The sequence below is a fragment of the Amborella trichopoda genome, chromosome 5 (assembly GCF_054954075.1).
Source record: "Amborella trichopoda isolate Santa Cruz 75 chromosome 5, AtrichopodaSantaCruz75HAP2 v2.0, whole genome shotgun sequence".
NCBI classification, from domain to species: Eukaryota; Viridiplantae; Streptophyta; class Magnoliopsida; order Amborellales; family Amborellaceae; genus Amborella; species Amborella trichopoda.
This window is the reverse complement of record NC_142340.1, coordinates 33,695,460-33,722,748: the sequence shown is the minus strand read 5'-3', so window position 1 is coordinate 33,722,748 and position 27,289 is coordinate 33,695,460. Positions and strand designations below refer to the sequence as shown.

Here is a 27,289-nt window from a genome sequence, read left to right as displayed (position 1 = left end):
CACCCAAGTAAACAAACTCCTTCATTTCAACTTGAAAAATCCCTTGAACTAGATGGGCTACAAAACCAAGATCTCCTAGGATAGATTCATCATGCACATAAACATTTTCTTCCTTGAACATGAGTACAAACCAGGTCTTACTCATCTTTGAGATCGAAATGATAATCTTCCTCATTCCGGGGGCATAGAAAGTATTTTTAAAGATTAGAGTATCACCATTTGTGAGCTCCAACATATAATCCCCCTATTCTAAAACATTGTCCACTTGATTTCCACACATATAAAGATTATAAGTGTCAAGTTTGACTTCATTAAAGGATATAAAACCTTTCATAGAGTTAGCCACATGAATGGTGACGCCAAGGTCAAACACCCATACGTCAACTTCCTCATCAGCAATTAGAGTCTCATGGACCACATAAATCCTCTCTTTCCTTAGTTCACCACCTGCATAAGCATTGGGCTTACCGGTATTGGGCCTAGAAACAAAGGGAGGGTTTTGTGGTGGAGGAGGGTATCTACAAAACTTTTGGGTGTGTCCAAACTTCTTACACTTGAAGCATTGCACTTTCGAGAAGTCTTGGCTAATGGGCCAAGCCGGCCTCCCATAAACCATCATTAAAATGGGTGGCGGCTAAGGTCTAAAGGACTCTTGACTCGCTTGGTTAGGATGGAGGGCATGGGGCTTAGGAGGATAAGGGCTAAAGGGATAAAAGGGGGATAAGGTTTTCCTCTTCAATTTTGTTTACCTTTCCCCTTCCATTTGCCTTTGCATTTCTTTTTCTTGTTTTGAGTGTGAGCACTCCCACTCACCCCAACATTACATGCATTCACCATAGAAGAAGAGGGAAGAGAAGAAGAAATGGGAGAGAGAAATAACGGAGTAGTGAAGGAAGATGGGTTTTTAGTTTTTACCATATGGACCATAGCCCAACGATCCATACATCGACATTCTTCTATGCTCCTCGGCCTCCATGAAATAAGCTAAGTCATCGATCGTGCATGGTGCATCTTTCGTCATTAAGTTCGCCACAAAACTCTCCCATGATGGAGAAATGGAGAGTACACAGAGTGTGTTAATAATAACTTGGTCAAAGTGCAGACCGGTTCTCTCTCCTTAACACAATTTTTAAACTATCTTAGATGATCACTTACTTTTGCGTGATCATCCATCTTGCAGTAACAAGGCCTCTCAACCTCAAAATTCTCTTGGCCTCATTAGGAGTGTCAAACTTCTTTTCATATTCTTAAATATGTCTTTCACACAAACAAAATCTTTATAATCCTTAACATAGGTTTCATTCATTGTGGCAACCATAATGGTCATGGCACTTTGATTTTTTCAGTGCCACGTGTCACAAGCAACCATAATGACTTGAGGGGCTTTAAGGGTTGGCTGATTTGGTGGTCTAGATGTAAGATGAGGTATGAGATTTTCATCATGAAAGACAATCTATTTTTCTCCTCCATTCCGGAAAATTGGTTCCATTGAACCGCTCCTCTTTGAGCAAATGAGTCCTCAAAAGGTCCGGTTGTGAGCCGAGCATAAGGGTTAGAATCCATTGGCTTCCCCACTTAAAATTGGCACTCAACTCACTGTTACAAGTCTAGAACAGTGTTCGCAAAATCGGCTGGACCAAACCAGAACTGGCTAGTTAGATCGGTACCGACTCCGGTTAAAGGCGGTTTTGCGGTACACATCATTAGACAGCCCTCTCCAAAAAACACCGGCTAGTTCGATGTAGAACCGACAGTTGTTTTCCCAAAACCGACAGGTTTTTCCTAACCAATCCGGTTTACCATTTTTCTTGCCCGATATAATGTTATAACGGCAATGCGTATATAACGGCCGTTTTTTATCACAGAACCCGTTATATAAAACAAAACCCGTGATCCGCCTTTATGCAAGCTTTTTTTATTCTTTTTACGACGTTTTTTTGTTTTTGTTGGTCAATTACTGACCTTATACACTCGAAATCTTATATAAATCAATGAGAATTGCATCAAAAATCGAAGATTAAGTCGTTTTTTGCGATCTTTCTTCGCGTTATTTTGTGTTCTTGATTTTTCAACAAAAAATCCGCCAATCTAAAGATTTTGGCGTGGTTTTTCATTTGTTTTCGATAAAAATTGAGGGCTTTTAATGATCACAAAAATATCGAGATTTCTAGACTCGTGATTTCATTGAAACGGAGAGATTTTGAGCTCGATTTTGAGTTTGAATCAAACAAGATAAGTTCCAACCCGCATTGTTTTTTAATTTGTTTCCTAATTTTTCAACTTTTTTTAGGATTATTCAAACAATATTTGACGAAGATTATTGATAGCATTCAATAAAGAACGGATTTTAGAACAAAAAAAAACATTTGCAGCTCAATTTTAGGGTTTCTTGAATCAAAAATGAAATTTATATTTTTTTTGTGAGCTTGTTGGATTGTTTTTTAATGTTATATATATATATATATATATATATATATATATATATATATATATATATATATATATATATATATATATATATTTATATATATATATATATATTTATTTATAAAAATATGTTTTTTGTGAAAAAAAAAAAGAAAAAAAAAAAAAAAATATATATATATATATATATATATATATATATATATATATATTCTTTCTTTTTAATGTTATATATTTTTGGTGAGCACGTTGGATTGTTTTTAATGTTATATTTTTTTTATAAAAATACGTTTTTCATGTTAAAGTTGCAATTTTGTGAAACTCAGTTGCAATTTTATAAAAAAAAGTTCTCGGTTGGCCTTGGTGACTTAAGGCTTGATGACTACTAACTTACGATCACCTAACATATAGTTGTTAGAAAAATCAGGCTAATTGGTAATTATAAATGTACCTGACCAGCGAGGGGGCACATTTGCGGCATTACAGGCTCCACCAGGCCTTACTCAGATTTTTCGCCCCGTAAACTTTGATAGTGAAACACAACAGTACCATGATCCCCTCGCCACTCTCATTACTACTAGCCATTGTTAGTTGGACTTTGTAACTTCAGTAATTGAATTAATGTTAATTTATAAATTGTCTTACATATTTTCATAGTATTCAAATATTAATTTATATAAAAGTTGTTTGAATTTTTTTTTTTTAAGATAAATATATGTAATATGATAATATACACTTAATCTAAGTTTTTCTATGTTTTAAAAAAAAATTTAATTTTTGTAGAGGTTTTCTATAGATTTTTTTTTAAAAAAATCTACTTGACCGGTTAGTCCGATCCGGTTCAAACCGCTCTCAGCCCCTTGACCAGTTAATCGTTCCGATTCGATTTTGCGAACACTGGTCAGGAACATTTACAATTACCAATTAGCCTGATTTTTCTAACAACTATATGTTAGGTGATCGTAAGTTAATAGTCATCAAGCCCTAAGTCACCAATGAAAACGAAAAACATATTTTTATAAAATTGCAACTAAGTTTCACAAAATTGCAACTTTAACACGAAAAACATATTTTTATAAAAAAAAATATAAACATTAAAAACAGTCCGACAAGCACAAAATTGCAACTTTCACACGAAAAACATATTTTTATAAAAAAAAATATAAACATTAAAAACAATCCAACAAGCTTAACATTAACACACACAAAAAAAAAATTACCAATTACCAATTAGCCTGATTTTTCTAACACCTATATGTTAGGTGAGCGTAAGTTAGTAGTCATCAAGCCCTAAGTCACCAATGCAAATGAAAAACATAATTTTATAAAATTGCAACTAAGTTTCACAAAATTGCAACTTTAACACAAAAAAAAAAAATTTATAAAAAAAAAATATAAACATTAAAAACAGTCCAACAAGCTTACCAAAAATATATAACATTAATATATATATATATATATATATATATCATATTCATCACAAAAAACATATTTTTATAAAAAAAAGATATATAACATTAAAAATATATATAACATTAAAAACATATTGTTGGAATAATCCTAAAAAAAGCTGAAAAATTAAGAAACAAATTAAAAAAATGGGGGTGGAACTTACCTTGTTTGATTCAAACTCAAAATCGAGCTCCAAATCTCTCCGTTTCAATGAAATCACGAGTCTAGAAATCTAGATATCTCTGTGATCATTAAAAGCCCCAAATTTTTATCAAAAACAAATGAAAAGCCACGCCAAAATCCTTAGATAAGAGCATTGTTCATCGAAAAATCAAAAACACAAAATAACGCCAAGAAATATGATAAAAACGACTTAATCTTCGATGTTTTATTCAATCCATATTGATTTATAGAAGATTTCGAGTGTATAAGGTCAACAATTGACCAACAAAAACAAAAAACACACAGTAAAAAGAATAAAAAAGCCTGCACAAAGACGAATCACGGGTTCTATTTTATATAATGGGCTCTGTGATAAATAACGGCCATTATATACGCGTTGTCGTTATAATGTTATATCGAGCGATAAAAACGGTAAACCAAACCTGTTAGGAAAAACTGGCCGGTTTTGAGAAAAAACTGCTAGTTCGACATCGAACCGATTTATTTTGGTGCTTGTTTTTTTTGGAGAGGGCCGTCAAATGAGGTATACCGCAAAACCGGTCTTAACCAGAGTCGGTACCTTGTTGGTACCAATCAAACTGGCCGGTTCCGGTTTGGACTGGCTGGTTCCGGTTTGGACCTGCGGGTTTTGCGAACACTGTTCCTAACTGGCGAGGGGGCACAACTGCGACATTACAGACTCCACCAGGCCTTACTCAAATTTTTCGCCCCGTAAACCCTGATAGTGAAACGCAACAGTACCATGATCCCCCTCGCCACTCACATTACTACTAGCCATTGTTAGTTGGACTTTGTAACTTCATTAATTGAATTAATGTCAAATTATAAATTGACTTACATATCTTCATAGTATTCAAATATTAATTTATATAAAAAGTTGTTTCAAATTTTTTTAGTAAGATAAATGTATGTAATATGATAGTATACACTTAATCTAAGTTTTTCAAATTTTTTTCCTTTTTTCCTTTTTTTTTTTTTTTTAAATCTACTTGACCGATTAGTTCGATTAACGGCCTCAGTTAGTCCGGTTCTCATTCAAAGCACTCCCAACCCCTTGACCGGTTAACCGTTCCGGTTCGATTTTGCGAACACTGGTCTAGAAAGTTCTGGAATTTTTGTTTCAAGTATTTATGATATGTTATTTGGTTATGTAAAAGCATAAGCTCATTTCTTATAAAAAAGTCATTCTTTGTGACAGTTTTGATTTGTGGGCAAAGGTATGTATTGTGCCCCATAAGGGGACAGTTATAGAGTCATTTGTAAGTGTTATTGAAGTCTTAATATATTTTTGCATTTGTTTTAACTGGCTGTAATTGTACATTTGTGTGTTTAAGCGAGACCAAATATTCAAAATTTTGAGTTGTATTGTCTTTTCGGTTTTGCTCAAAGAAAGCCCTAGCCTCTATACCACATCTATTTTGGTTTCTAAGTTCTTCAGATTTTATAGGCTTAATCTCCCTTCTAGGTTTAATGGCAATTCTAGGTTTCTAGGTATCTAAGATAACATACAAGGACCAATAGATATTTCAAATTCTAAGTTTAATCTCTTTGCCCTTTGGAACCTTCGATTACTCGATAAATCTTTGCATGAGATCCTTCACAATATAGCACAAAATCAACTAGAAGTTTTGCCCAAAAAATCAAAGAGTTCATCTAAACATTTGGTTTATGATTTTGAGTTTCGTCCCCTAGGAACCAAAAAATGTAGGTTTTAAGGGGCTTTGAAATAGAAGGGGAAGGATTAGTTACAGTTTTGTGCCTGCCCATGGGTATTATTTCTGCACACGAGCAGGGGCCGCATATTCCACCCACAAGTAGAAGCCGCATATCAGGTGCATCAAATTGTTCAATGAATTTGCATATGAGGGCAATACGTCAACTACACAGGTGCATCTAGCATGTCTATATAGGCGCTATGTGTGGTGAGCAAGGGCCACACCACTTTAATGCAGCCACACATAGGGCTGCTAACAGGCGGGGTTCAGGCTGAGCCAACCCTAGCCCAACCCAAAACAATGTATGGTGGGCCAGGTCCGAGCTAGGCCTGAGCGCATGATAACTAGGCCCAAGCCTAAAAATTGTGTTGGATTGGGCCCTGTATAAGTAAGGGCAAATATATTTATTATATGTAACATATATATTTTTGAAAAAAAATTAGGGCCACGCCACAAGCCCACAGGTGGCCCTGGCTTGGACCTAAAACATTTCGGGCCTGCCAAGACCGATTGGGCCTAGGCTGCAACCCTTGACATGTGGCCTAAATCTGGCCTAAGGTTAGGCCCATGATGCAGGGGAAATTTCAGGGAACTGTAAAATCAGAAAGAAACAAGCCAAATACAAGCACAATTCGCAAAAACCTAAGGTTTCTTATCCATACCCCAAACTAGGGTTCCAAAAGCCTAAGCTTTTCTCTTTTTCAATTTCTAAAAATTATTTGTAATTGACCCTCTCAAGCAGTATTTTAAAATGCGGGATGCCAAAAGCGGTGGGGGGGCCTATGCGGCGATGCGGCTTGATGCGGGTGCATCGCGGCGAGGAGGTCAATAAATATAAAAAATTTCTAAAAAATATAAACAAATAGGGTAATGCATAAATAAAAATATGAAGGTGATATATGTGATAGTAGGTATTTTAGTTTAAAGACTAACTCCAAAAATATTAGCTATCGGAGATTCTATATCCACTATCCCCTGATAGAAACGAGAAACTTGAAACTAGCTTCATAAACACTCGACAATCAACAACCATAAGCACAAATTTGCAACCACAAACTTTATAGTTACAAAATAGTAATACAACAAACCAAAAGTCCAGGTCTCCATGAAGATTAAAGAGTTTTGAAGTCAAGCTCACGAAAAGTTAATAGTTAACACAATCATCCATTCATCATAGAAGTCATCTTGAGAGACAATTTTGAAGTCAAATAATGCTTTTCTTTTTCATTTTTTTCTTCTCTTTATCTTTTTTCAATCTATCCATGTATTCTCTAATCTCCTTTAAAGTAAGTATCCTTTTTTACTTCCTCAAATCAACAACCAAAAGGTTCAAATCAAGATCCAAGTATCAAACAATCCCCAAATCCACAATCTCAATGAAAAACATGTTCTGCCTATTTTATTTATTTTTGCTAGATTTGATCCCAAAAATGCCACGAAAGTGGCTGTAAATGCTCGTTTAGGGGGTTTAATACCCCCCAAACTATTTCCCCAAATTTTTGATGGTCAAAAGGACCATTTTGCCCATCCTCGAGGGGCACAATAGAAAATAACATCGCGGAACCGTATGTCGCCAAATGCGCTATGCGGCTCTTAAACGCTCTGATGCGGCACATATGCACCCGCATACCTCCAAACCGCATATACAGTCTTTTCCGATGCGGTGCCCACTGCATACCGCCTGATGCGGCTGCATATGGGGCGATGCGGCCGCATTTTAGAAAACTACTCTCAAGGCCCCACACACCTCTTATATATTATAATTCAATGTTCAAAGACAATACATGTCTATACAATGATGAAAACGACCTATATATCCTAACTTAAACTTAAATTTCATAATGACAATTTTCCCCTGTGAAGAATACTCATGAATAGTACTTGTGAATAGTACTCATGAAATAAATAAAAAAACTATAAAAACTCTATAATTCCTAAAAAACTAAAAATCCTAAAAACAAGTCTGAAAACTAAAATCAAAATATACATCCTTTAAAATTGAATAGAAATTAAAAATAAGTATAATTTTGCCATCCATCAGCCCGGCTGGAAAGCCCATAGGCCAGTTTGGGCCTGTTAAGAGCCCTAGCAGCATAGTGCATTATGCGGCTACACCACCTATTATAGGATAAAAAACTCCAGAATCAATAAACTTTGGACAAGGCACCAGAATTTTAAAAAGCAAAAAAGAGAAGTAACTCAACATTGAGAGAAACAAATGAGACGTACCGCTATGCATCTAGCCTGAGACCTAACAATATTCTTCATCTTCACTTCATAACTCTAACCAATTGCTTTACCTAATTGCGGTGTCAACCAACCATGCCACAATGTGGCTCGATCCTCTGAGTGACTAAGCTTGTTATAATGTGAAAGGTCAATCATGCCCTGATTATGCTTATTTATAATGGCGGAGTTAGTGAACTCTTAACAAAATCTCCTATGAGAAATTCAATTCAAGTAGTAAGATCCTAACTCTTGCAGTTACAATTAGAAATACTAATGCCTAAACTGCAGCAGTGGGGCCACATCACTAACAAATTCGACTGGAAGCTCGCCAATTGGAAGGGTAGTTGGAGGGGAAAATTTCTTTCGTTGGCGGGTACAGACACACTCATTAATGCGACCCTTTCAAATATTCATGTTGACCAAATGTCACTCTTCCACATGCCCGCAGTAGTAACATCTCACATCAAGCAGCTCATGAGGAATATTCTCTAGTTGGGCGGGTGGGACAAACAAAAGTATCATCTTATCTCATGGGATAAGATTTGCATGCCTAGACACCTTAGGTTGGGAATCCACAGTCTTAAAAGAAACAACATAACCCATCATCGGCAAGTGGTGGTGGCCTCTAATGACCCAAGATAATGATAGCCACCTATGGCAACAGGTGCTTCGTCATAAGTATCGCCTTGAGCCCTCAAGCTCGCTGCCTAGATGCAAGGCCAATGGTAGATCCTCAAGATTCTAGAGATCTCTACTTTGCAATTATAGCTTCTTCAAAGCCAACATCCGATTCCACCACCGGGAGGGTAATCGAGTTAGATTCTGGTTTGACCTCAGGATAGGCCATAACCCTATGAAAGAACAATTCCCCAATATTTTCCTCCTCGCACGGAATTGCCATGCTTCAGTGGCTGAACATTTAAACAGCCAGGGCTCCTCGAGAATTTGGAAGCCCAATTTTAGGAGGCCACTAGCAGACTGTGAATTGGATGACTTCCTTGGACTGTCCTCCCTTCATCAATCTATCTTCATCCTCACCTTTGGCAAGGATAAGATCATTTGGTCTCTCACTGCCTCAGGTCTCTTTTTGGTTTCCTCCTCCTATCGCAAACTCCTTCTGCCTCCTACCTTTCCCCCTTGCACGCCCTTCCTTCGCCGCTAAGGCATGGTTCTCCTTTGTTTCCCCTAAATCCAAATCATGAATTGGATTGCTTCATCCAAAGAGCTCTAACAATGGGCCAGCTTCAAAGAAGGGCACTGCCCATCCCTACATGATGTGCACAGAGGAAGAAGAAACCAATGCATAACTTTTCATCTACTGCATCTTGGCAAGGGACCTGTGGGCAGACCTCCTCCAACTCTTCAACTGTTTATGGGTGACCCCAAGGTCTGTTCCACACCTTTTCAGCATGCTCCACCCTCTTCCCTGCCCAACGCCTAGTATTCCACTGTGGAAGGCTAGCAGCCCTACTGTGGGTGATTTGGACTGAGAGAAACCACAGGATTTTCCGATGCAAGAACTCGAAGCCTTGAAAGACTGGGTCAGAACGTTGGTCAGCTTTTGGGCCAAAAACCACAGATGTTTCAAGAACTTCTCCTATTCGGACTTCTACTTGGATTGGCAGGCCATGCAGCACTTAAGGTCCTCCCATGTTCCCCGAGTCTCCCTCTGGACGCCACCTAAACCAGGCCAATTCAAATTAAACTTTGATGGTTTGCTCTCTGGGCAGTCCAGGCCCAGCTGGCATCAGGGGTTTCATTAGAGATAACGCTGGGCACACCCTCTTTTCCTTCTCCAAACAGATCAGCCATGCTGACTCTCATGCTGAGGAGGTTCTCGCTCCTCTTGAAGGTCTCAAGAACTTTGATGCCGTATGGAGCCCAGTTTTGATCATCGAAGGGGACTCCAAAACTGCACATGTTTTTTATGCAATCTCACATTTGCAGGCCTATGCACGTCTCATGGAGGCATATCTGGCGCGAGGCCAACTAAGAAAGCCGACCCACTCATTAAAGAAGCAGCTACCCAAGTTGATGCACAAGGAACCTTTTGGCACATTTTTGAGTTCTTCGTTCCCTTTTCCATGCTCGTTTGTCAGTTTAGCTCAGTTTACTATCCCTTGGACGTAAAGCATTTTTTGACCTATCATTGTATAGTCCACCCTCTCAGCGGTTTTTTGCATAGAGCACCAGATTTGTGGATAGCCTATTTTTTGTAACTTGTACACCTTCTCTATACTTAATGCAAATGTAAACATATTCAAAAAATAAAAATAAAAAATCCTCAACTGCACTAACAAATTCAATAGCCAAGATATGAATCATGAATCTTGTATTTGTAATATCTCTCACCAAAGGTCGCGATTCCGACAAGGAATTTTTATGGAATCCATTTCCGTGAAGTCAAGATTCTTGATTCCTTATTTTAGGAATCTCGATTCCAACACTACTATGAATATCATTTCTAGTATTTATTGATTCTCGATTTTGCAATTGTTGAATCTCAATTCTACTTTAGTTGAATCTAGATTCCACATATAATGATGCTCTCTCCATCAAATTAGAAACATAAACATAGGGCCACGAACTACAAAATAAAGACTTTAGAACCTATGAGAAGCATCAAATCAGAAACTCAATTCCAAAGATATCGGAATCTCAATTCCATACCAAAGGAATCTCGATTCCATATGGGCCAATTCCAAATAGGTCAAAAAATGGAATCTCAATTCCATATATGTAAGGATCTCGATTCTATGGGGATGAATCTTGTTTCTTATAAAGTAGGAATCTCATTTCCCACAATTCCCTTTATACGGACTTCAATTCTAGAAACACTAATCTTCTAGCCAGCCGTGATTCTATGGTTCCAATTCCTAAAACGATTCAGAATGTCAACCATTTCAACAACTATGTGTAATACTAGTTTAGTGGGGTTCACTTATTTTAAAATACTAGTTTAGTCAAGTTCATAGTTTAATTAGTTCTGCCAGCTTCTCCTCTAAAGCGGTTGATGAAATAGGCTTCCATCTCTTTGCAAAAGCAAAACATAAGATGAAATACCTAGAAGGAAATTTCAACCACTTCAACCAAGTTACCTGCCCCTTTTTTTCTTTTCTTTTCTACCAAAAATATTTTTGGCCTCTTTCGTTGAAAATTGAAACTAGTTGCTCCTTCAATAATATACTCCAAGGCTTACTGGGGAGTTCCAAAGGGGCAATCCCCCTTCATTGTCCATAAATCTATGGAATGCTATTGCTAAGTACATTAAACCCCACTTAAAAAGAGTTATTTCATAGCACTGAAGACAACTTATTCCAAACTCACAATGCAGAAATCTAGGAGGCTCAGAACAAGCAAAGACAAGGACAGGAAAATTTGAGGCAAATTCCATCAGCTAGAAAACTTGTGCTATTTCTTAAAAATTGCAAAACCTATACTAGAGAAGTGGGCACCACAATATTTTGACTTCGAAAATAAGAATGATCTAGAGAATTAGAATTTCTACATGATCAGGTGTGGAACCACCTGAGATGATTAGATTACAACAAACATTGAAGATCAATAGTGTCCAAATTATAGTAGCTAGGAGCTCCCAATGTCAAGGATGTTCCCGCTCTGGAATCCGCTACAGCATTTCAAGAAAGGGATCTTCAAGGGATCTTGAAGTTTAAATTTTCACCTCAAAAACGAAGATAACAACCAAATTGATATTTTTTTTTATTTATATCCAGCAAGCAATGCAACTATACTTTTAATATAATTGCATTGCTTGCTAGCTATAAATAAATTGATCCTTACCTTAAAAAGTATATATAGTCCTAGACTATATCCTAGACTATATAACACTCTTTAAGGCTAAGAGCAAGATGCTCAAAAGGTTGGAATCGAGATCCCATTTGAGGATCTCCATCCTTAAAATATGCATTGTAAAGATGATCCTCCCAACCTTAGGGATTTCCTAGCCTTTCATGGACCCCTGTTCTCGATGCCACTTCCGTTCCCACTCCCAATCCCAACAACTATGGTCCCAATCAATTGTTGGCAAGATTTTCTTCCATCTTGACATGCACATCTCGAACGTACAAATTTAAATAATACAACTTGCGATATGGTGATGATAACATGAACCAGACCAATAAACACATCCAAAATTTTATTCATTACACATTAAAATTAATTTCAAATCCTTACACAGTTTAGTGTGTCTGCCACAAATTCTCTCCAACCTAGCAAAGCAATATTGACCCTTCGCATTGTCCTAAAGTAGTTGGATCCAAATGTAATGATTGCAAGACTAAAGAAAAACACAGACAAAGTAATAAATAATTTACAAGAAAAGTTTTCTAAAGTAAAAGTTATGACTACAAACCCGAAATCTAAGCATCTAGAATTCCATGATAAAAACATTACTTAAATTGCTACAAAGACATCAGAATCTCATTAGCAATCAACAGTCTCCCATATCTTCGCCCAAAACTTGCAGCTGGCAAAGATTCCTTGCTTTGCATGGACAAACATTTCAGTGTGTACGTGCACACATGCCCCCCACATACACATCCAAGTCCAATGGATTAAGTCGGTGTGGCCTACTTTCAGCCCCATGTAATAAGATACAAGAGATCTCAAACCAGTTCACAAAGGAATAACAGATTTATATGCAAAGGTAGAATGTATGAGGCACTAGACAATTTTCTATGACTCCAATGAAGCAAACACTGTAGTCAGTGTTTAATCCTTAGAAAATAGTTGGTATTGCGAGAACCCTAACTAGGATAGCCTGTCAAGTGCAAGGGGGGAAAGATTCTGCTCAGTCAAACTTTCCTGGAGGCCACTTGAGTACGTCCCCCAAGACGATGTATGGGAAATAAAGCAACTGAACCGCACTGTTCCTTTCCCTTGTCTCCCATAAACTCTGCCAAGAATACAAATACACTCTTCCTCAATGCACCCAATATACAACCTATCCATGTCTGTCACTTGGATTCTTTTGCGAGCAAATCGCATGAATTCTCAGAATCACTCTCCCCCCCCCCCCCCCCCCTTCCCCGATTTGTTTCTCTCAGAAACATATCACCCCTCTAAACACTCGAGTTCAATGAAACATTCTAGTTCAATGAACATTAATGATTTCCTAACATTCTAGTTCGATGGACCTTAAAAGTTTGACAAACCACAAGAAGTTTAAGGCTCATGTCTTAAATTATTAAGATCTATTAAAAAAGGAACTAATAAAACTAAAAATCCAAACTAATTTCCTGTGTGTTTCATTTTTTGTGAAATGAATTTCAAATGTGTTCATAGTAATCGATAAGCACACCACGAAAACAATAAGCACACCACGAAAAGGAGATAAACCTTTAGTTCTACGACCAAGTAAGAAAATCCCATCTTTCCTTTGACATGTCAATGCGTTCAATATCTCCATCATCGTACAAAATCTAGCACAAAATTGGAAAAAGTAAAATTAATTAAATGTTAACTGTAGCAAATTAAATCCCTGCGGAAATAAGTAAACAAATCACTTACAGTGTGTTTCCTAGAATTTGGATCGAAGTACGTTAGTTTTCCATGATAGTATCTGCACATGGCAAAAGAGAATCAGCAAAAGCTATATGGAATGGAGATATGGAAAAATATTCAAAATATATCACTCGGACTTTTCATTGTTTACAAGTACACATGGGGGAAGTCTACTCTTCATGCAGATTTTCAATTAATGATGGCCACACGCTAGGCAGCCAATAACATGATTGTGTTGGCCCTGCCCACACATAATTTACTGATCCCATTTATTAAACACACCTAAAATATCAATTTTTCTTTTCGAAGAAATAAAATATCAACCATTCTAACTCATGATTATATGTCCTTCGATGGGCTTTTTGAAATTAAATAAAAAATGGGTTAAAAAGTAAAATAGTTCATCTCTTGTTGATAAATTCCCCAAACTGCAATATTAAAAAAATTTTGATTTACTCTTGAGAAGAGCTACATATTGCAAACCTGGAAGAAAGGGATCACAATGCTTTGCAGCACACACATTGGTAAAAATTTGACACTGTTTGACATATCAATGTGAACTAGATGGAATTCTTAAAATATATATAGCAGGCATACATGATATTATTTTGGCATAGAATATTTAATAGTGTGCAAGGACTAGGTCCTTTCTGCAAGTGTATTACTATGGTCAACTAATCCTATACAGAGAAGTGTACAAGTGGAATCAACTCATTTAAAATGATCTCAAACAATTTATGACATATAAAACAATAATAATAGAAAAATTAGTGAGACGGTACGTAGCCTTATTAAAATCCCAATGGCATGCAATAGACAGAGAGAGAAAAGAGAGCTTATGTAATACCTCCGGTCCAAGGGCCACCAAACTTTTACACGTTGACCAATACAATTTGGAATATCATTCTTTCCACAATAAGAAGGATCCTGCACTCTATCTGATATGCAGAAAACATGTGACTTAATCAATGGGGATAGGCCCAGAATATAGGATCTCCATCCTTTCCTTCTAAAACCATCCATTTATAGACGGATACAACATAAGCAAAAGAAAACCAAGCCAAAATTGAAGGATAATTACCCTACCTCTAAACCTGACTGAACCTCCACAAGGGGAACCCTTCATAAAACACAAAATTATAGTTGATCAATATCAATATAAACTCAGTATTGAAAGCAAGAAAGGTAAAAATCTGGACTACCAATGGAACAATCGTAAGATGTATTACAATTTAAGGTAATAAATGCTATGCAAGATGGGGTTCATATGCATGTTCGTGTTTAGAGTCAGGAAAATTCACATTAAGGCACTAATAATTTCCCAGCCAAATTGCGATTTGGGCCCATTTGAATTCCCATCAGCAATATGACCTCAAGGGATTTTTTATTCTCAAATTTGAATCAATTCCGAACAGCAACTAGGCTCCCAAACTGAAATTTTTTGCAAAACCACTCCAAGTTATTTTGCAAAACTCTCTCTCTCTTCTCTCTCTCTCTCTCTCTCTCTCTCTCATGCACATGCACACACACACACTCACATACCCACAACACCCCCAACTACCATAACCATTGTTGGGTTTTGTGGCCTTTAAAAGCTTAAAGAGCCTGTAAATATGATATTTTATAGTGGAATATGCACTTCAGTGGGAGTGTGTGTTAACTGACCAAGGGTTGGGTGGTTTATAGCTCTGGTCATGTCCAAAACATTTACCTTGAGCATGTGGCACTACAGAAAAGGGTCATCCCTTGTTGAGGTCGAAGAGATGCCCAAGGATAATATTTATAGGCCAAGAGAACTGTGTAGGCCAAGAGTAAAGGCCAAAGTATCAACAAACTTTTGCACACATGTATACATGACAGTTGTATTACTGAGAATTATCCCTATAGAGGGACATGTATACATGTACATAACAAAAGAGCCCTTTGCACTGTGGTGAAAAGTGTTAGACTTGCGCTTAAAGGGAGGAACTGAAATCCACATTCCAGGATCATGATCCCACAGTTTGTTGTCCAACTTTGACAGTCCAATCATAAGCAAGACTTGGGTCATGGGTCTTTGTTGGGTTGGATAAGTAAACATTAGTGGATCATGGTTCTTGGGGTAAGTGGAGTGCCCTTATTATCGTTATTTTTTACTCATTGGTACCAGCCCATTCCTAGTATATTTTATTTTGTATTAAAAATATTTTTATAATTTTTAAATACTTTTTTCATAATTTTAAAATATTATTTCTGCTAAAAAAATAAATTAAAATGGCATTTCTGATATTTTCATGACTTAAAATGACACATGTAGGACCAAGGATCCAGCCTCACGTGTATATGCAAATTTTATGTGGGTCACACGTGAACCCCCTTAGGCCTGGGAGAGGCGCCCAGACCCTCTAGACCGCTTAGGCGCTGGCGGTCCACCTTTTGCAACAATGATAATATTTCTTATTTTCTCTGTGAATTTCCAAGAACATACATCATACTAAAGGTTATAGTAGAAGTTTTTTTAAAGCTCATGGATAGTTTCTATTTGTTTTGACAGTGAAAGTGCAGATCCTAGGTTGTATCTAGGGTATTAGTTTTGATTTACAGCAGTATTTAGTGGCCCATGTCTATGGAATTTAGGTATATCGAATAAAAAAAATAAAAATTAATACTTGAGTACCATATAGCCACTTTTTTCAACCACTACCACCACCACCACCACAATCACTGTACCACCATCACCGCTGCCTTCCACAATCACTGTACCACCATCACCGCTGCCTTTCTGCTGCCTACTCAACACCACCACCACTACCGCCTATCCACCACGATCACACAACCACCACCACCACTAAACCATCACCTCCACCGTCGCCACCACCACCACCGTCACACCTCAAAATAACAATTTATAACTCAAATTATAACATTCTCAGAATTGCTTAATATGTACAGAGCTTCAACAATAGACTGAGCTAAGCAAAGTTGAAGCCAAAACACCGTCTCTAGAGGGAGGCTAGCAAAACAACTAACCTTGAGGCAAGTCTGGAAAAAGTAAAATGATTCGAAATTTGACTTACCCAACTCTTTCAACACTTTTCTGGCATATTCCAACATTTTTCAAGTTTCAAAAATTTTTGATTGGTGACCGTTTAGAGGTGAGACATAGAGTCAGCTCATCTCAAGATCAAAAATCAAGTTCCTTTTCTTCCCCTAAAGAAGAGCTCCCTCTCCTTTCTATGGAACAATGGAATCTTCATGAAAAAACAAAAAACTAGGCCGCAATTAGAAATTATAACAGAAACCTATTCTATGGCCAGCTTCCATATTAAGCCAGTAAACTTGTCTCAGAAATACCAAAATCCAAGAAATGCATTTACTTTTTTTTTTATTTTTAAATCTTTGAATGTCACCTGTGCATCGATTAGAAGGCCAGACAGTCCCTAATTAGTTTATTCAATACTTGGGTGGAATTAAAGGCACCATCATGATTGGCAGCAGATCACAACATCCTCCCAAGATTAAAAAAAGAAAAAGAAAAAAGAAAAAACGAAGGAAAAAAAAGAAAAAAGAAAACAAAGAACAAAGTTCATATTTTCCCTAAAATATTGCTACCATTAAGAAATCATTTTCATACCTTGGGTTTTGGGTTTTTTTTTTGGGGGTCCAAGACTACCCTGGACAAATTAGAATAACCTCCCACAAGTTTCTTAATAGCCCAAGTTAAAAAACTTGTTCCCAAGTACGTAAACTTCAAACTTGATGTTTTTGTATGATCCTTTGTTGCTACGCTTCCTGAGACCTTACAAATTTCCTAAAAATTTTCCCACATATTTCTAACTTAGCATGAGCACAAGCAATTAAACCAAGACCTAGCTGTCCACCCCATCACGAATCGAACCCTACAACCTGCAATTGCAGAAAACGATAAAGGGGTGCATTGCAAAGACAAAAGCAGGTGGACAAAGATACTTGTGATTTGATGTCAAGCCATAACTCGAGAACATAAAAACGAATGTGGCAATTCAAAATGGATAAAGAAAATAGAAATAAATAATATCAGAAAGGGAATCGGGTTAGGGTCAAAGGAGAAAGCAGCTGGGTTTTCATAGCAGAGTATGCTCATGGGAGGAAGACCAAAAACAAAATCTATCCTACGCATAACGGAAATTTCAGATAAAGAACACATTTAAATTTCTCTAATAGTGACACTAAATCATCAAGTGGAAAGCAAGAAATACCCATTACCAGAGATTGATCAACAAACACAAGGGCAAAACTCGTGAAACAAAGGAATTTCAGAAACATCACCACTTCCATATGGGGGATCAGCAACATTTGCAACCCAAACATGAACAAAACTATGGCTTTTATCTCAAACACCTATATATCAATTTCACATATACTAAAGATTTTACATTGCTGCATGGTTTCCCTAAGTATAATCAATTATCAATGCTCATTGCCCATGATGACTGACCATACTGAGAGGGATTCCTCTTCATAATTAATTATTTCCTTTCCATGGGGTGCTTCAATCCTAAGATCACTCACTTCTTGGATATACTTGAATAAGCACCCACACTACCATCCTGGTGCCCATTGCAATCTGGGTTCTAGAAGATGCCCTATTTGCACCCTTTAATGGAGCACTCTTTAATAACTTAAGCTAAATGATTAAGATCACTTAAGCAAAATAATCATCTAATTGCTTTCACAAAAAAAAATAAAAAGTTGAACCTCTTACAATAGTCTTTTCACTTGGACGGCATGCTCTAAGAGTAGCTGATGACACAGCCAACTCACGTGCAACAAGTTTCATGGCAACATCTGAAGATAATTTCTGCTTGTTGGGTTTGACTCCCAACTTTCCCCGACAGCCTGAAGTGCCACAATGGCATTCTTGATCTTTACCAAACTGTACAAACCTGCCCATTTAAAAAAGTAAGGAAAAATGCATCAACCACAGCATCTATGTCCAAGCATGCTTGCACAAAGAAAACCCACAAAATAAAGTTTAAAATAACATAGGCATGATTGCTATCATGCATATCTGCATGTGAAAGAGTACATGCTATTTGCAATGCATGCATGTTCAACTTATCTTGATGCAGTATCAAGTCATGCGGCATGCCTAAACCAGGACATGATACTGTAGCAAATTGAGTATATAATCAATCAATAGACTCCCAATTTCACAAGTCATCTAGTCAAAACGAATCTCAGAAGTGCATCTTCTTCATGTAAAAGTTGGGAAAACCAGAGTGGTTTTTGGATTTTGGTTAGCATGCCCGTATAGGAGCCAAGCGACCCCTGTCATACCCAAAGAAAACTTCTCGCCAAAATCATAGACAGAGAATGTCCTAGAACTTGTAAAATTAATATCCATCAAGAATCTGAAATATAAGGAAATTATGGAATTGGAAGCATGGACCAGAAATATCTAACAAGAGACTGTATACTATATCCCCCTCACTGTGTATGGCTTATCAATAGACCATGGAAATGTACCACAGCTTAGCTTACAAAGGCAAAACAGCTCATTGCCATTGTCCATTGATAAGTAAAGATGATAGATGGTGGATCTGAATATACAACACAATGCTCAATACCTTCACATGCAACATCGGGAAAGTATACTACAGTACCGTGTTTATATCCCCCATGGATATAAACAGCTTCCCCGACCCATTAATGTCAACAACAGACCATTGTGGCTGCTTTTTTCTCCACTAAAAGTGCATCAAAGTTTTGATGGACATTGAGCAGGATAAAACCCCCCAACTGCATCCTGTTGACGTCATACAGATGAGGGACCTGTTTACATCCGTGAAGGACACAATGAAGTAGTATAGCAAAAATTCCCTTTCACATATGCATATTTTGTTAAATGTGGATACATACATATGTCTATTACATATACAAGTTAGTAAGTTACATTGATCTTTGTTTCTACAAGTTGAAAATAACAACTTTTGAAAATCATCATGGATATGCAGATATGGATGGAATGCAAGGTTTGTATTCCAATACAATGGTTATGATGCAAGATACATTTACAATAAGACAACAACTCACATTAATAATTCAAATTATCAAGAACTTTAATAACTATTATCTACTGCTATCTTTATTTTTTGAAAAATATCTACTGCTATCTTTATGTTTTTCATTACTTTCCAACTTTCTTCTTTTCCTGAATTTCTGATATATATGATATATTAAAAAGCTGTCATTTCCAAGACCTGCAATTGCATGACTGAGAGAATTGACAAACCCAATCACAAGAGAAGTCTTCTTGCCCTTCTCTGAATTTACATCAAGCCTTAATTGGCAAAGGCTGGCTCGGGTATAAGTGACTCCAAACAGGAAAAAAAAATGTTCAAACCAAATCATTGTGAGAATTCCATTTGTATGAGCATTTGCTTTGTTTCTTGATTCTTATTTGCTCTACTTTAGCCGTTTCACTTATCAAGAAAAAATTCTTACTGGTAATCATACGTCACAGCATCCCCCTTCCTTATGTTGCGAGTGGCAAATATGCCAATTCTTGTTTCACCATCACTTCTCCTACAACAAAAATTACGAACATAGTAAGAAAAAATAAGTTGGCAACTTACAAACAAACATAGAAAACATTTAGGTGAAAGTGTAGAACCATTTTTGCATTTCAGTGTTAGGCTCACAACTGTGATTTATATATCTTGACTTGTTTCCCTTGTATGTGGCATCAATCACCATATCACGACTTATTTCACATAAGTAGAAACTGGTATCCCCACGATGTTTCATTTTCCATAGCCTGTCCTCGCAAGTTTTGTCATCGATAACTGATTTAAACAGAATAAGCATCAGTGTGTGATAAATATTCACAACAACAGAGGAAGAAACTTCCCAAAGAAAAGGAAATCACCTTCTCCGACATACTCTATCACAAATTCTCCCTTTTTGAAATCCTCGTCTGCTACCAGCCCAAACCCACATTTCTCTGTCTACAGATATCATCGCAACCAAACATTCTATCAATGAACATGCACCCACTAAAATGGAGAACATCCAATGAAATTTAGATGAAAATTGTGGATCAAGCACAATAGATTGCTAAATGACTCATAATGCACAAAATTACTCAAAAAACGTAATTTGAAAGTACTAAGAACCATAATCATCTTAAAGTGACTCAAATATGTTGACTATTAACCAGAAGATGTATGCAATAGATTCAAAACAATCACTACAGATTGCAAATGTTTCAAGCAAAGCTTCAAAGTTCAAATTAACCAGAATGTAATGAATCATCGAAAAAAGAGCTATTAAAGCAAATTGTATAAAAAAAAATGAAAATTATACCAAATATGATGCTTGCTTTAACCAGATAAGTAACAAGTAACTGAACTAAATCAAAATATACAAGAATCAAAAACCTTTCGGGATATCAGTATCAACTTCATAAACATCCTACCAATAGCTTCAAAACCTGCATTCACTCCAGCTCTCGTTGGGGGTCCTGGTGGAGTCCACTCAGGACTCGCAAAGTCTTGCCAGTGTCGAGTGAGTTGGAAACATAAAATCCCAAAAATGGGGAAAATTCAGGTAAAATATGAAAAAAGTCAAAATTTAGAAAAACCTATACGAAAAAATAAAAATGACGAAAAAAGTTGATTAATTGGCATAACTTTTCGGCCAAATGGCATATTGGCATTCAAAATCTCATTAATCCGAGATTTTGCGTGTCTGCTTGTGGAATCTACGCCTTGGATTTAACAGAGAACACAAAAATAGTCTTAGGGAAGAATCTTCAGGGTGAAGCAACCTAGGGTTGCTAAAATTTTGTAAGCATTCAACTTTGGCTAAACCTAGTTTGGAGAAAAAGCAAGTCTTGCAAATTCGTTCGTGCCAAATCTAATGCTTTGAAATGATAGAGGCTGGAAACAGAGGTCTCAGGGTGAAGCTTAAGAGCAAAGTAAGCTCAAAATCCTTTCCAGTGAACTCGCTGAGTTGCCACCACAGTAATTCGAGTGATTACTGTTACATTTACCCCTAACAAGTTTGGGGCAAATTCTGGACAGCAGCCTGCCAAGTCCAAGGAAATTGGGCTCGTCCATATCACACTCCACTAAGTTTTGCACAGTAATCATACATGTATAAGCTTAGTTATGTGCTCATCATCATATTCTGATTTTCGGATAGGCAAGTGATGGGAATGGAACCCTGGACAATATTTTGCAGCATCATTGCCCTAATCATGATACAATAGCCCCATTCCCTTCATCGTTTTTCTCCAGCGTAATACTGCTATTAAGGTCACAGCCAGTATTATTTTCAACGTTACAGCAAGTATCTCGATTTGTTTTTGTGTGATGACTTTTCTGCTTAGGCCCAATATTTTTTCTTTAGAACGAACACTCTTCCCTGATAATTGTCACATCCAATAGTACAAGTCAGCTAGGTTAAACAGTCAAACCTTATACGTTGATTGCAAGCTATTGTTCTGCCAATACAAATTTGAATGCAGAAGTGCAAACATATCCGACAGTAAAGCAGTGAATAAGTAACTCATTTCGAGGGCAAACATATCCGAAAGTAAAGCAGTGAATAAGCAACTCATTTCGAAACTCAACCAATCAACTTGACTCGTCCAGTGGACAGCTATAAATGTGAATGTTTTGCAATGTCTTCCAAGTTTTTCCTTAAAATTAGGAATAAACCCGAGGCTTGGGTGTTCAGGATGGTAGAGCCAAAACATGACATCGAATCTTATATGCTGATTGCACGCTACTGTTCTGCCAATGCAAACTTGAATGCAGGAATTCAAACAATCTGACTGTAAAGCAATGAATAAGTAACTCATTTCGAAACTCAACCAATCAACTGGAAATCATCTAGTGGAAAACTATAAATGTGAATGTTTTGGGATGCCTTCCGAGTTTTTCGTTAAAGTAAGGAATGACGCGTAGGTGATCAAGGTGGTAGAGCCACAACATGATGTCCGGGGTTCCATTCCTAACTGCAATATACCCATCAACATGTCTTATAAAAAAAAAAAGAGAGTGATCAGTGCTAATTTGACAAACACAAAGTTTCTTCCAATGTGGCAGCAAAGTGGGACAGATAGGTTAAGATCTCGGTTTGATTAACATTATGCAAAATACATTTTCAAAAACTCCTTCGTCCGAAATTTGGAAATAAACCAAATGAAAACAAAAAAACATAAAATACCCTAACTTAATTGTTTAATGCAGCGAGTTGACTTGGTTTGACATAGACTGAGTAGACCACAAGGTTCGAGTTTTTTAACACTGCTGTAAACCATCAAATGAAGGTGAAAAGTTATATTCTAAAAGCTCCACTTCCCTAAGGGATCGTTTGGTTTGGCAGAAATCTCTCTCCAGGAGCGTAATTTTTGTTGAACAGGTCCATTTCCTACCTTCTTTGGTTTGTGCGGAATTTCTCTCTAGGAGACCTCCATTTTTCACGTATCTACACAAAGTGTGGGAAATCTCCAGATTTTCATGGAAAGTGGCTTCATATACAATTAGGTATGAAGCGAATTTCCTGGAAATCCCCCTCATGGAGAAAAATTTCTGATGAACCAAACGCCCCATAAGAGAACAATGTTTAAAAGCTGGATACCTGGGAAAGAGATAATAAAGTTAAGGTGCGATTAATACACATGGGTGTTCAACAATGAATAAAAAAATGGTATGGATTCTGGGTGGGTATGCTACAAAACATACTAATTCAAGATACACAATAACCACATGATTTTCAACCATCAACATTACAGTAAAAATTTCTGACAATCATGCACTTTACATGCGTTCTCCATTTCAATGATATGAAGAAACCAAAAGAATGCATGAAAGCTACAATAACCACATGATTTTCAAGATACACAATAACCACATGATTTTCAACCATCAACATTACAGTAAAAATTTCTGACAATCATGCACTTTACATGCGTTCTCCATTTCAATGATATGACGAAACCAAAAGAATGCATGAAAGCGTACCTTCACCAACTTCATCTTTTTAACGTTTCTATGTTGAAACGGTTTGTTGATGCAAGCACTTCCACAATTACAGTTTGATGAGCAAGTGGACAATAACATCCTAGAAACGTATGTACATTCATCAACAAAGGAATGCGAATTCAGAATGTAAGATTGAGTGGTATCTTTTGCAGAAATGGATAGGAATCCGTCTAGATACATCCATGCACTTGCACACACACATGCAGGCACAAGCACAGCACACACACATAGGAAGCAAAAACAAGTAATTTTCGTATGCATAGCACATCTCTAAAACGCACGAAAACGTACTAAATTTAGAAAATAAATATCCCAAATTCAACAGTTGATATTTTGTGAAGCTCAACAATGAGTCAAGACCTCAATTTATTTATCTATTTAGTGAAGACATCAATTTTAACAAAGTTTGAACAGATAGATGTTTACTCATTAATTATAACTTCATGAATAGTTACAACAAAAGCATTGCATTGATAAGAAGAACATCTGGTTGAAAATAATTACCCGCAATGGCAATTTATGCCACACACACCCAGTGATCCAGGGGAGGGGCGGCATGAACAAAAGATACCATCATCCTCAGAGCGCCTCTTCATTCTCTTCATCAAATAAACATCTTTTAAGTGTCAAGTAACACAAGAATGCAGTGTGATGAGCTAATAACTGTGGGATTATTAGGATATATTTGTGGGATAAGGATCCTATCCAAAATGCTGCCATCCATTAATTCCAGTAGTACCTTGATAAAACTGAGGCAGTGTTTTCCATATTTTTAAGAAGTGTCTTTCATTTTTCTCTACCCAAAGAATCGGTTATGTAACAACCCAATCATTTCAGAGGACCTAGAGACATGTTAATCTAACTAAAATAATAGCAGGATTTCCACCAACCTTTCTTTAACGCACGACTAACTGAATAAGGGCTGGCGAAATATATCAAAATGGAGCATAAACAATGAACATACAAAATTGGAACAGCACTAAGGTACAAATACACCATGCTCAAAACGATATAGTACAAATTAGTGAAATCTACTCATTCCTTTTCAAAAGGATACTGCGCTTTATGAAGGTATAAGGAGGCTTTCGTTTTTTTAGTAAATCAGATATTTCAAATTCATCAGAACTTTCAGGTACATGAAATACATCGTCTAACATGTTTTCCATGTCACTCTCCTGGTCTTCATTCTGAAAATCCAAAAGAAAAAAATGATGCAGGATGTGAAAACTCCATTAACTTCAATAAAAAAAAAAACCTAAATAGAGGAACAAAAAAAAATGTAACAAGAATGATAAGGAAAAACCATAATGCCAGCACCACAAACATTGGAAATCTACAGCCTAAATAATCTGTTCCAGTGAAACTTAAATAGTATAATAACCATTAGCAGAATCCCTATCTATAAAATCAAAACAAGAAAAATAAATTTTACGGTTTTAAGTTATTCAAAGTGTCCAAAACAAAGAAATAAAAAATGCAAACAAATATTATATGACAAATAAGTTCTAGTCACAAATTCCAAACAAATAATGTAGCCAAAATGTATCTTCTAGCATATAAATTGCAAGAAAGAATAGAAATCAGAAGTAGGACATGTGTCATGGTACCAGCAGACAATTTAAACTAGGAGGTATGTTATAATATTCTCAACAGAACACCAAACCAAGGCAGGTCCAAGTGATCAAAACACTGTTGCTCAAGAGCCACAAGGAAGAATACAACAGATTCCACCTTAACATGAAAATAGCTTACAATTAATCCAGCAACAACGCATATTTGTTGCAGTTAAAATATTTAATAGGAGAAAAGAGTCATCAAGTTTATGATATGCCTGAAAATATCACATTACCCTCACATCCTTTTGAGCAGATTGCGTCCGGAGTACACGAATTCCCTTCAACTTCTTGGTAGCTGCCATTTTCTGATTGACCACAGATAATTTATGAGGGAAAAAACAAGTATATTGTTCCAGTCTGCAGAAAGTTTTGGAGAATGAAAACCACGACCAGCTTCAAATAAATGACACAAAAGAATACGTTGGAGAGCACAATAACACCATGGAAGGGTTCCAAGAGGGTAAATTTTGTGAACATAAAAGAAGAAAAAAATTATAAATAAAAATGTTGACATGAGAATAATCTAAAAAAGTAGGACAATCATATGGACAACCTTCTTCATATAAGTCATTGATCAAGAACTCAACCAAAAGAACATCACGTAATGCACGAGCTATTATTAGAAGTAAGCATCCCGAGCTTTTCCAACAATGTACTGCATTGTGCTGTAACAGCTCAATTGAGAAACATGTACCTGCCAATTAGAGAACAATTATGAGATTATAATTGTGCAACGCAAGTACAACATTTAGCGGAAGAGCATTTATGGGACAGAAAATTGATCACAAATAACATTCCAACACAAAAGAGATTCTTAACAAAATGTGGAAATGTTCTTTAAGCTAATAAGTGACAGAAACTTGTTCAATAAAATTTTGAGCTATGACAACCAAACCGAACTCCTGACTCAAGCATACCAATTTAGCAGTCGATTCATATGCATGAGATTTTAAATATAGAAAAGAAAGTACAAGTGACATTCTCATGTTAACAACATAGATAAACAAGCAAATAACGGGTTTCTCAATGGTTATGAGTATTCAACTATAAGAACTTAGTTCATGAATTGCCATGAATTGCCCCATAATCTCGGGCATAAATGAGCTGAAGTAAATAGTGCGGACATGATGGGGAGAACAAGAATCTCCCAGTCCAAAAACTAAGTCTTACTTATCAAAATAAAATGAAATAAAGATAAAAAGAAATTGCTCTAAAATGTACCAAAACACTAAGAAAATATAACCTGTGACAGGTTATCAGGAGCCATGAAAATGATGATGAACCTGGCGGAAAAGCTACTTCTGTCGATACCCACAAAAAAATCCAGAAGAAACCAGATCACTCTCGTAAGTTGCCCATTCCTTACAAGAAAAAGAATGAATAACATGATTTTTCTTCCCCATTCTAATCCAGAAACACATATTCCTCATCAAACAAGGTAACAATCAACAAATCAAGCAGGAATATAAAACCCAATTGCATATGAAACAAAACCTAAACGCTTGTAACAGAACAGTCAAGAAAAATAAAGCATGAAAGCAAGCAAAAATCCAATCATGAGTTAGAAAGAATAAACAAAACCTAATTTTTAGAGAGAAAGAACAGAACCAAAGAACATAAGAAATAAATACATGGTTCTAAAGAAAGAAAAAAGCGAAAAAATGAATGTAGAGAGAGAAAAAGAACCAAATCTCTGGACAGACGAAAAAAAAAACCCAATTGCTAGAGCAGGATATCCATCAAGAAAATGAAGTATGAGAGAGCAAAATAGAACCCAACAATAAGTTCAGGAGCTCAAATACCTTTATGGAGAAAGGCAATTCAAAAGGTGGATCTTTGCTCAAGAAGATGCGAGTCAGATCTAAAGCAAGCTTTCATTTGAGAGAGGGATCTGAACTTCGATAATATTCAATGCGTGCACGCTAAAATGACACAGTTACTCAATCTCTCTCTCTCACTCACTGGCTTGGAAATTCAAATCCCTTCCAAGAGCTCTCTCTCTCACTAAATTTAGAAAAATACCTTTCAAGATAATAAGAGAGAGTATAATCAGGGGTCTCTGGACGGCGTAGAAACCCTTGTGGAGAGAGAGAAAGTAGTTTTAAGTTTAGAGAGGGAGAGAGAGCGGGCGACT

General features: G+C 36.6%; 1 protein-coding gene across 12 annotated transcripts in view; it reads right to left on the bottom strand.

Moving 5' to 3' along the window:
- The window catches only part of ASHH3 (histone-lysine N-methyltransferase ASHH3), a 38,021-nt gene extending 10,998 nt beyond the window's left edge, over nt 1–27,023 (bottom strand). For 2 of the 12 annotated variants that reach the window (XR_016056135.1, XM_088867737.1), the window contains exons 1-15: nt 26,842–27,023; nt 26,399–26,456; nt 25,709–25,849; nt 25,389–25,460; nt 24,597–24,726; nt 24,044–24,155; nt 23,519–23,618; nt 20,416–20,494; nt 20,161–20,332; nt 19,992–20,072; nt 18,250–18,430; nt 14,613–14,646; nt 14,374–14,464; nt 13,533–13,584; nt 13,362–13,444 (exon numbers count right to left, since the gene is read on the bottom strand). Coding sequence is in view for 6 of the 12 variants with exons in the window: in XM_088867737.1 (XP_088723863.1) it covers nt 13,370–13,444; nt 13,533–13,584; nt 14,374–14,464; nt 14,613–14,646; nt 18,250–18,430; nt 19,992–20,072; nt 20,161–20,332; nt 20,416–20,494; nt 23,519–23,618; nt 24,044–24,155; nt 24,597–24,726; nt 25,389–25,460; nt 25,709–25,726 (1,197 nt within the window). In the remaining 6 variants the exon portion in view is untranslated. Of the gene's footprint in view, nt 1–13,361; nt 13,445–13,532; nt 13,585–14,373; nt 14,465–14,612; nt 14,647–18,249; nt 18,431–19,991; nt 20,073–20,160; nt 20,333–20,415; nt 20,495–23,518; nt 23,619–24,043; nt 24,156–24,596; nt 24,727–25,388; nt 25,461–25,708; nt 25,850–26,398; nt 26,517–26,841 lie in introns of all 12 variants that reach the window. The other 10 variants (XR_002280663.2, XM_088867734.1, XR_002280664.2 and 7 more) reach the window with 5 other exon arrangements.
- Nucleotides 27,024–27,289: the final 266 nt, after the last annotated feature.